This window comes from Malurus melanocephalus, unplaced genomic scaffold (assembly GCF_030028575.1).
Source record: "Malurus melanocephalus ecotype Western Australia unplaced genomic scaffold, MMel_1.1 scaffold_704, whole genome shotgun sequence".
In the NCBI taxonomy this organism is placed as follows: Eukaryota; Metazoa; Chordata; class Aves; order Passeriformes; family Maluridae; genus Malurus; species Malurus melanocephalus.
The window spans coordinates 45441-55046 of NW_026623936.1; the positions used below are offsets into that span (position 1 = coordinate 45441).

Below are 9606 nucleotides of genomic sequence, written 5' to 3' on the forward strand. Positions count from 1 at the left end.
CCCTGACCCCTGTGTACCCCGTGTCCCCGTGTCCCCCTGTCCCCTGTCCCCGTTACTGTCCGGGATCCCCGGGGGTGTCCGGGAGGGGCGGGGGGCGATGCCGGGGGTTGGCAGCATCACTGGGGGGCTGCAGCGCAGTGACCGCGTGGCCTAATGGATAAGGCGTCTGACTTCGGATCAGAAGATTGAGGGTTCGAGTCCCTTCGTGGTCGACTTTTTTTTCCCCCCCATTTTTACATCCTCGTTTCCCGTTTCTCCCCTCGCGTCTCTCCCCTCCGAGGGGTGGCGGGAACACGCGGGCCCAGGCTCGGTCCCGGCGCTGCCCCGCCCGTCCCCCGGGGTGCCCCCGTTCCGCGGGTCCCGCGCGTGGTCCCGGGACCTCCCTGCGGCGCGGGGCCGGGGCCGTTCCCGCCGGCCGGGGCGCGCGCCCTGCGCAGCCCCAGTGGCCTAATGGATAAGGCACTGGCCTCCTAAGCCAGGGATTGTGGGTTCGAGTCCCATCTGGGGTGAGCCCCCTTTTGCCTCTGCCAGCCCCGTTTCGGTGCCGGTGGGCTTCCTCCTCCTCCTCCTCCCCCTCCTGCCCTGCGGCCGTTGCCCTGGGCTGCTTGGTGGGAAGACATTCCCCATGCTGGTGAGTGGTGCCAGGGGAGGAGGTTGATGAGCCGGGAGAACCCCGAAGTGTGGATAGTCCAACACGTGTGTCTGAGTGCTGATGAGGGGGACACCAAGGAGAGAGGTCGGGGTGGTCCATGATGTGTTTTGGGGCAGCAAGGTCCCCATGGCAGCTCCAGGCTCTCTCCCTGTGCCAACAGCCACTGCTGAGGGGATGGTGTGGCTCTTTGCTCCCCGCCAGTGGTCCCTGTTTGGGTTTCATGGAAAATGGAAACAATGAGGAGCTGCCACAAACTGCCCCAGCTTTGGGGCAAAGGTGGATGTCTCATCCGGCGAGTTGTTGTGGTCCCATTGCTCAGGTGAGGCCTTGACCAAGGGAATCAGCTTTGCTTTTGGAACCTGTGGATGAGAGTAGGCTGATTTTTGGAGGAATGATGGTGGAAGGATGGCTCTGGCCAGGTCATGGACATCCTTCAAGGATGGTGCAGAAGCAGAGCAGTTGCAGTTGTTTAATTGGCTTTGTCCGTGCAGAGCTGGGTTTGTGTTGAGTCAGGGCTGAGCGGCRAATTTCAGCTGCGTTTTTCCCCGCTCCGGGTGTCCCTGTATCATCAGCTGTGTCCAAGCCCAACAAGGAGCCCCTCGATGCTGGGACATGTCCACCTTGCATGGGGGACCTCTTCCCGGAGCAGGACAAGCTGGGATGGGCAGGAAGCTTTACTCCWCCAGGACCCACAGCTCCGTGAGGGGCTGCTCAGAGGGGTCACAGAGTTTGGCTGTGCTGCCCTGAGACCAAAGTCCTCCCCATAAGTACCTTTGGGGTAATGCCCTCTCAAATTTGTTGCATTAAAAAGCCGCCTGGAGGGTCTTTTCCTGCGGAGTTAATGGATTTTAAAAGGAGCTGTGGTCAGGGTGGTGCCACACCAGTAAAGCACAAAGTGAAGTTTCTTTTAAAGTAGTTTTTCTCTCTTAGGTGTGGGAGGAAATGGCTCTGCTGCCTGGAAAGCAGTGAACCTGCCCAAGCCCTGKGCACTGGACCGCTGATTAAAATACCTTCCTGTGGTCAGCTTTGGGAAATTGTTTTTSGGATTAGATGAGAAATGCGGGTTTTGGGGAGAGCAGCTGCAGCAGGAGGAGAACAAACAGGAGGTTAATGAGGTCTGAGGCGCCTTTCTGGTGGTGTTACAGCTGAGCCTGTCTTGGTGACACTGTGACTGTCACTTCTCCAGTGACAGATTGGCACATGGGGACCCGGGGAGGGGAAACCGCCATCACCAGCACAGACAACTGCACTTCCAGGAGGGATGGAGGGTGGGGGATGTCCTGGGGGTGAATGCAGAGGATGGCCAGGGGTGTTTGGGGATGCCCAGGCGGTATTGGGGCAATGGTCAGGGGGTCTCTGAGGATGCCCAAGGGATGATGGAGGGTCGGGGGTGCCCTGGGGTGAGTGCAGAGGATGGCCAGGGGTGTTTGGGGATGCCCAGGGGGTCTCTGAGGATGCCCAAGGAGTGTCCGTGGTACTTTGGGACCCCCCGTGTGTGACAGTGCCGCGGGGCAGTTCTACGGATGACCACGTGGCCTAATGGATAAGGCGTCTGACTTCGGATCAGAAGATTGAGGGTTCGAGTCCCTTCGTGGTTGTTTTAAAGCCACGAGAGGTACTCGAGGCGGTCAATYTCCTTTGTACCGGGGKTCGGCGGCGGTGAATCCCCGTGGGSTGCGAGTACCCCCAGGGGGRTGGGGATTCAGCGAGGTAAACGGGCAGGAAACGTGCTGTGGGGCAGAATGAGGCTTTAGGGGATGGGGTTGAGCCCGACACGTCTCTGCCAATGAGAGGCGATTTACACTTTACGCAGGGCAGCGTTTGGAAAGGAGTCATGACCCCGAGCCCGAATTTGATGTCGGGCGGAGTCTGAGTACCAGCTGCGGCCGGTTCCTGGGAAAAGGGTAAGGCGCAGACTAGGCTGGCTGGGGATTTTTCTGCTGCCGGCAGCGCTAGGTAAATTACCGGGGGGCTGAGARGAGAGTCGGTTTGGTGTGTACTGGGGGAAATATCAGCCATCGCCCCCACTGTGTGCGGGGTGTTGCTGGATYGASCCGGAGTAGGGGGAGTTTAAGAAGMTAACACCCCAAGTGGGACTCGAACCGGGAATCCTCGCATAAGGGAACCAACGCTTTTTCCRCTCGGCCACCGGGGCCGCGCTGGAWCCGCCCYGCGCCGCCCTCTGCCCCGCGCTGCCTCCGCGCGTTCCGGGGACGGTTCGGGGCTTTGCTGCACCCAAAATCGGCAGCGGCCGCTCCCGGTGGGGGCTCCCGGTGGGGCCGGGCCGGGCGGACGGGGCTGCGCGGCGATCTCCATTCCCCCACACACACATCTCCACTTCGCATTGGTGTCTCGGAGCTGCGGGCGGTTTGGGAGATGAAGGAGGCGGGGGCTTGGCGGGGGAGCGGGGATTCGCTCTGGGGGCTGTTCCTACTGGGAGATCCTGGGAATAACGCAGAGAATCCCCCATCCGTGGTCACACTCCCCTCTGGCCAGCAGAGAGTTAAGTGACGGCGCCAAAAACMCGCGAGTGCGCGGCCCCAGTGGCCTAATGGATAAGGCACTGGCCTCCTAAGCCAGGGATTGTGGGTTCGAGTCCCATCTGGGGTGACTCTTTTCCCCGCGGCGGATGCGGGGGTGTCCCCGCAGAGCGTTGGGRTCGCTCGGTTCGCTGCGGCCGAGGCCCCTTCCTGCAGCCCCTGCTCTCATCGGGCACGGACCAGGCGTTTTTCCTGCKGTAAAACCMGGKRYAACCTCGCGATCTGCTTTTAATCCYCGAAATTCTCAGCTCCACCACGCCCCGCTGTCACGTGCTCCGCCCTTTGTGCCCCAGCTTGAACCGCAGTTTTGCAAATTTGGGGGAAAGGAGGCGTGAGCAGTGGGCGATCCTGGCAGCGAAGTCTCCCGGGGATGGGGAGGCTCGGCTGARGCTGTTGCTGTCCTGGATGATGATGGTGTGATGACGTTTGGTGTTATAAAAACATCGGAAGCAGACAGATCCTCTTGTTTGTAAAGACCAGGGCACAGCACCGAGATTCAGACACCTGTGTCTATGATGGGGGATGGCAGGGAGCCCCTTCCCACGCCCACCAAAGTGGTGGATTCACCATCCCTGGAAATGTTCCAAATGTGCATGGATGTGGCATGTGGGGACATGRTTTAGTGGCAGAAATGCCTGTGCTGGTTTGGACTTGATAAATCTTGGAATCTTTTCCARCCTGATTCAGTGATTCCATGCAGAAAAGCTTTAGGTGGGGGAAAATGTGATGTCTGCTCATGGWGCTGGGCAGGGAGTGCAGAGGTGGAGGTGGTGAGGCCAGGGCAGGACTTGCTGGGATGTCGTGATGGATTGGAGTGCTCCTGCATCCCCCCAGCACCACATTTTGGGGAGGATCTGGATTTTGAACTCTCTTTCCAGATACAAACGTTCTGTCAGGGGAGGGCTCAAAGCTCCCCTTCCACAGGGGATGTGACAAAACCCCAACACGTCCCTGTGCTCCAAATAAACCCCCAGCATTGACTTCCCTCTATTATTTGGGGTTTTCCTAAAACAGAACCACCTCTCCCCACCCCAGGTGGGACTCGAACCCACAATCCCTGACTTAGAAGGCCAGTGCCTTATCCATTAGGCCACTGGGGCCCTGTCAGATATCAAAAAAARGCAAATTTTGGGTTCTTTGAGCTCCCCCAGTGAACCCACTTGGCAGTGGTGAAACACATCACACCACAGAGCTTCATTCTCGTTAAACAGGRTCCACTAACAAGCCTGGAAGGCTCATCCAAAGGATTCTGGTGTCACTTTTCGGAAGCCACAAGCTTCYTGTACTCACAGGGTGAGTTCTGTCTTACAGTGCTGAGGTTTCTGCCAAATTCCTGACACAGCTTGGGCTTGACCAAATGATGGGCTTTGTTTGGTTAGAATAAAAAATCAACAAAAGGAATAAAGCTGAAAGGAAGGAAATAGAAGAAACAGTGGATACTCTAAGGGTTTGATTTGATGATCCTTGAGGAGTTTTCCAACCTTAATGCATTAAAATTCTACTTTCTACCTAGATATGTTGTTGAGACTGCTTTTACCCTTCCCTTTCGTTCCCCAAAAATCTGCTGTGCCTTTGTGTTCAGCAGCAGAGGGTGCTCTGATGGAGCACAGGCTGCTTGAAGAACACAAAGAACATTAAAAAAAMCCAAAAAGAGTAGCTGACAAAAATCAGAATTTTTAGCTCCTCTCACATGTGAACAATAATTATTCTGAAAAATGATTGACAGGCCATCACAGTGTATTGTTGGCTACAAAAGATGTTAAATATTTTTATTTACACTTTCAGGCTATTTTTATTCAATACAGCTCATGAGTTTAGCATCATYCACAGCTGCCAACACCACTTCTTTAGGAAGATGGAATGCCAAGGACTTGGATCTCTGTTGTTCTCAGTCAAAATCTGCCTTCCTGCTCTGTTTTATTGCTGAGTGTATTTTTTTCTGTCGTAGTCGCTCACGGTTCATCTTTTCCACCCTAAAACAAAAGATCTGTTAGTGTGCAAAGAAAGCATTTAAATATTCAACTTTTGAGATGAGCTAACAAACATCTTCAGACAGAAAACAACCAGTCCCTGTTCTGGGAAYGCTACCCAGGAAAGCAGTTAAAATCTAATAGATCAGTGATATTCCTTAAAAAAGGAAATTTAAATGAGTATGAAGAAGATTGTTTGCTGCAAATTAAATTGTGTAATGTAATAACCTGAACCCAAATAAAGACCATTTTAATGAAGATACCTCTCTATGAGTTTCTGTGCTGTCTCCTTAGACACCTCCTTGGGTTTCTCAGTGGCCTCTGTGACCATGGTCCGGATTTTTTCCAGGCAAATCGCCAGATTCCTCATTTGGTAGCGACTCTCCTCGGAGGTCACAATCAGCTCACCAGCCCGGTTTATCTTATTCCTGTGCTGAAGGGACAGAAAAACGCGATGTGACCACTGAAACCTCCTTGGAAGTGTCTTGTTCTGCCACTGAGACACTGAAACCGTGGTTGGAAGGGGTGGTTGGTACCATCAGAGCCATTTTTTGCCTCACAGCTTCGGGAATCCAGTCGGCCGACGCCAGGTGGAACCGAACCTCCGCCTTGGAATTCACTGGGAGGGAAAAAAAGGGTCTTTATTTCCACAGCACAGCCTGCCTTCCTCAGATTTATGAGATAATTCACCCTGATCCCTGCTCGCTCTGAACATGGGATGATTCTGTGATGAATTCCCTGAAAGGTCACAGTTCTTTTCTCACTGTATTTTTACACACCACTCAACAAGACAAACTCATATCTGTCGTGGTATTTGCCTTTCTAGACACTACAGGATTTATTGCCAGCCACTGTCTACCTCATTTTTAATAGCAGAACAGGCAGTATTTCAAGTTTATTTGAATTAAGCTGAGAATTTATTGYGCAGTGAATTTTCAGAATCCAAATRGCTGCTATTAYRTTTGATCTATGGGTAGAGGAGATGTTCCATGTGGCAYCTGTAGCAGGAATAAACCCTAAGTGTTCCCAGGAAGATCAAACATTTTACCACTGGTCTCCAGCACCCAGAATCTGTGCTAAAATGCAGRGTGATGACGATGAAAAATGAGTGTCAGCTGTTTAACTTCAAGTTCTCAATATTTCGCCACATGGTGCAGAAAACTGAAAATGGTAATTTTTCCATGGGAGAAGCTGTTCCTCACCTTTATTAACGTTTTGCCCGCCGGGGCCGCTGCTCCGGCTGTAGGACACGGTCAGGCGTGCTGGAAGAGAGGGAGAGAGGCTGAGTGGGGATGGGGCGGAGCTCGGAGCACGGACTCGGTGCCGGGGGCGCTGCCCAGCTCCCGGCACGGTGTGCGGGGATGGGGGACTCACCCATGGGAATGTCCAGGGCGGGCGGCTGCAGCTGCTCCTGGAAGAGACATCGGGGGCGGTGTCGGGGGGTCCCCGGGGTTTGAGGTGTCCCGGGGGTTTGGGGGGTCCCGGGGATTTGGGGTGCCCCAGGGGTTTGGAGGGTTTCCAAGGTTTGGGGGTCCCGGGGGTTTGGGGGGGTCCCGGGGTCCCTCCGGTCCCTCGGGTGATCCCGCCCGTCCCGGGGACCCGGGTTCGGTCCGGAGGCCCCGCCCCTTTCGTTAGGCCACGCCCACCAGCACCGACCCCCGCGCTAAAAGCCCCGCCCCTCACTGTGACCCCGCCCACAAAACACAAACGCTCGCGCTAATCCCGCCCTCCACATTGSCCCCGCCCCTTAGGTTGACCCCGCCCACTCATTAACAATCCAGTCAATAATCCCACCGGCTGCCAATCAACCATTAAACCCCGCCCCGGTCCGTCTTCCTCTTCCCCCTCCCGCCCCTCTCACCGCGGAGCGGGCGGCGGTTCCGTCGTGCCGCGGCGGGTACAGCTTGTCCAGGCTGTGGGAGCTCCGGTACTCGGTGCGGGCGGCCGTTCCCTGCGAGAAGCGGGCGCACAGRAGCGCCAGCCCCGGCCGCGGCGGGCACAGGCCCCTCAGAGTGAGCGCCGCCATCTTGGCCCCGCTGTGCGCCCCGCCAAGCGTCCCCGCGGAAACGGCGGCAGCGCGCAGCGTTCCGGGGCGGGGCCGGCGGCGCGGGGGAGGCGGGGGTGGATTTGGGGGATAAAGGGGCTCTTTTGGGGCTGGGGGATGGATCTTGAGCGTGTGGTGTCCGTGGGGTCTGGGCTGGGGGTCTGTGGGGCGGGGGTGTGTGTGCAGCACTAATGAGAGGTGTATGGGGGGGTTTATGGGGTCTGTGGAGAGGGATGTGGGGCCTGTGGGGCTCCGCGGGGACTGAGGGAGGTCAGGGGTTGTTATGGGGTCTGTGCATTCCAGACCTTCCTGGTGGCCAGTAATGAAAATGAAAACAGATCAGCCTTTTTTATCACTATTGTATTGTGTAGTTTTTGCCGCSGGGTTGCTTCAGTTTTCACATTTTTATYGTCWCAAGAGTGCTWAAGAGTTACATACGTACACAYATATATATACACAATGATTTCTTTGAATGCTGATATAGCAGCACATGACGCCAAGGTGGATGTGGGATGCAGGGGAGTGAGGCAGTTGTGGAAATCCTTCAKCTTTTACTCCTGTTGGAGCTGTCAGGCTGGCTTGACAAGAAGGGTGTGCGTTCCAGAGGGGCAGGGATTGCTATTCCTGGCAGCAGGAAAATGCACAGGCAGGGATGGGCTGTCATCTGCTCCGGTGTTTTGACAGGAGCTGGCAATCTCTTGTTTAAAACTGTGGATGAAGCCAGAATGGGTGTTCAGAAGCTGATACAGAGGCTGTGTGACTGGGAATCTGAGCTGAGTCCCACACACATAATCCATTTACAGTCCAGGAACTCAGTCCTCAGGAGGGAGCGAGTCCTGGACGTGGATGGCTCTCTGYCCTGAGCAGTTCAGGGCCACAGAGGGCTCCTCACTTTGTTTCAATTGAACCTCTGAGTCCTGGGGTTCTGCTCCACTTCCCTCATCCAAACTCAGCTGCAAACAAAATGCTTTGAGGAAAAAACCCAGAGCTGTCCGAGGCAAACCGTGCCATCTGGTGACCTTAATTTCTAACAGGGGACAGGTAAATGTTTGTGATTTGTAGCCAGAGGGATGGGTACAGTACTCCAAGCAGGGTGACTCRTGTCCCAGCTGCTGTCAGAGGTGCTGCTGGTTGTTGAGTGGAGCACCCTCCAAGGACAGTGCCAAAGGAGCTGGAAAATCACACAGGTGAAGGCAGACCAGTCCAAAAGGACATTTGTCTGGTTTTGCTTCATTCCCACACTGCTGGTCCACAGAGCCTTGGTGAAAAGCTGGGTGATCTCTGCTCGGATGGCTGGAAACTCTCTCCCTGTCAGGCGGGGCTTGGGATGGCAAAGTCTGGCTTTGCTGGGAGCCAAGGAGWGCCAAACCTTTGGCATTCCAGCTGGAGAAATGAACTGCTGTGTCACTGATGGCTGGCTGAGCAAGCCACCTCAGCCTGTCTGGTGGTCACTGGTGACCATGGGCTGTCAGGAGCCATCCCAGAAAGGGAAATCCATCGCAAGGGAAGGGCTGGGGTGTCCAAGGAGCCCGTCACTCTGTGTGTGCACCAGGCACAGGCTGTTAATGCAGGAGCAAACGGCTTTCAGGGACTTTCCCGAAGGTCTCAGCTGCTGTAAGAGAGGAAGGTGCTGAATCCTTCCTGTGGGATCTCCATAAATCCCTTGAATTTGTGCTTCACACAGCCCCTCCCTGTCCATAACAACAGGTGCCCTTCTGAAGGGCTATTTAGACTGGTGCTCCAGTGAGAAGCCAAACCAGATCTGATGGAACTGCATGTTGTCCTAAATGCCATCTTTCAAATTCAGCACGAGACCAGATTGTTGACAAGCTGTGCCCTTATTGATCTTAACGCTCTGAGCTGAATAGCAACATCGATTTTGCCAAATTCTGAAATTAAGAACTATTTCCTGTGACATCACACACATGATGATGTCATTATTTCTCATCCACTTGAATTGCATGCAGCAATTTTCCTTTCCATCCTGAACCATGGGGGTGTGCTGTTAAGTAGCTGCTGCTCTSCCTAACACCAGTTCCTCTGGCAGAGTGGTTGCTGAGCGCTCTCTTAGTGGAGTTGTGCAGCTTTCCTTGGGATTTCAAGAGGAATTGGAAAAGTTTAGCTCAAAGGTGGCACGGAAGGCCAGAAGATGCTTATTTTCTCCTCCTCTGATCACTGAAAGCCTCACTTAAGGCAGGAATCAAGTGACTCTGACTCACACAGTCAATCAGGACGTGTATGCATGGCCACTAATATTTTTGGATGCAGAAGAAAATTGCCCTCAGCACTTTGCTGAACACACTGCTGATACACGGCAGCTGTGCCTTTGTCAAGCCAAGTACTAATATCATGTTACTTACATCAGTCATTTCTGGATTTGTGGTTTGCAAAAAAGACCGA

General features: G+C 54.5%; 1 protein-coding gene and 5 non-coding genes across 6 annotated transcripts; 4 read left to right on the top strand and 2 right to left on the bottom strand.

Annotated features, from left to right (window-relative positions):
* The first annotated feature begins 139 nt into the window (after positions 1-139).
* Positions 140-212, top strand: TRNAR-UCG (transfer RNA arginine (anticodon UCG)). Its single transcript has one exon. It is a non-coding gene; the product is annotated as a tRNA-Arg (tRNA).
* Positions 213-436: 224 nt separating this feature from the next.
* Positions 437-509, top strand: TRNAR-CCU (transfer RNA arginine (anticodon CCU)). Its single transcript has one exon. It is a non-coding gene; the product is annotated as a tRNA-Arg (tRNA).
* A 1668-nt stretch (positions 510-2177) lies between these two features.
* Positions 2178-2250, top strand: TRNAR-UCG (transfer RNA arginine (anticodon UCG)). Its single transcript has one exon. It is a non-coding gene; the product is annotated as a tRNA-Arg (tRNA).
* A 939-nt stretch (positions 2251-3189) lies between these two features.
* On the top strand, positions 3190-3262 carry TRNAR-CCU (transfer RNA arginine (anticodon CCU)). Its single transcript has one exon. It is a non-coding gene; the product is annotated as a tRNA-Arg (tRNA).
* A 957-nt stretch (positions 3263-4219) lies between these two features.
* Positions 4220-4292, bottom strand: TRNAR-UCU (transfer RNA arginine (anticodon UCU)). Its single transcript has one exon. It is a non-coding gene; the product is annotated as a tRNA-Arg (tRNA).
* A 617-nt stretch (positions 4293-4909) lies between these two features.
* On the bottom strand, positions 4910-7214 carry MRPL58 (mitochondrial ribosomal protein L58). Its single transcript, XM_057384356.1, has 6 exons — positions 7024-7214; positions 6537-6573; positions 6365-6424; positions 5699-5781; positions 5426-5595; positions 4910-5165 (listed from the first exon to the last, which is right to left on the bottom strand). Exons 1-6 carry the CDS (start codon positions 7186-7188, stop codon positions 5081-5083), a joined length of 600 nt encoding a protein of 199 aa, XP_057240339.1. The 5' UTR covers positions 7189-7214; the 3' UTR covers positions 4910-5080.
* Positions 7215-9606: the final 2392 nt, after the last annotated feature.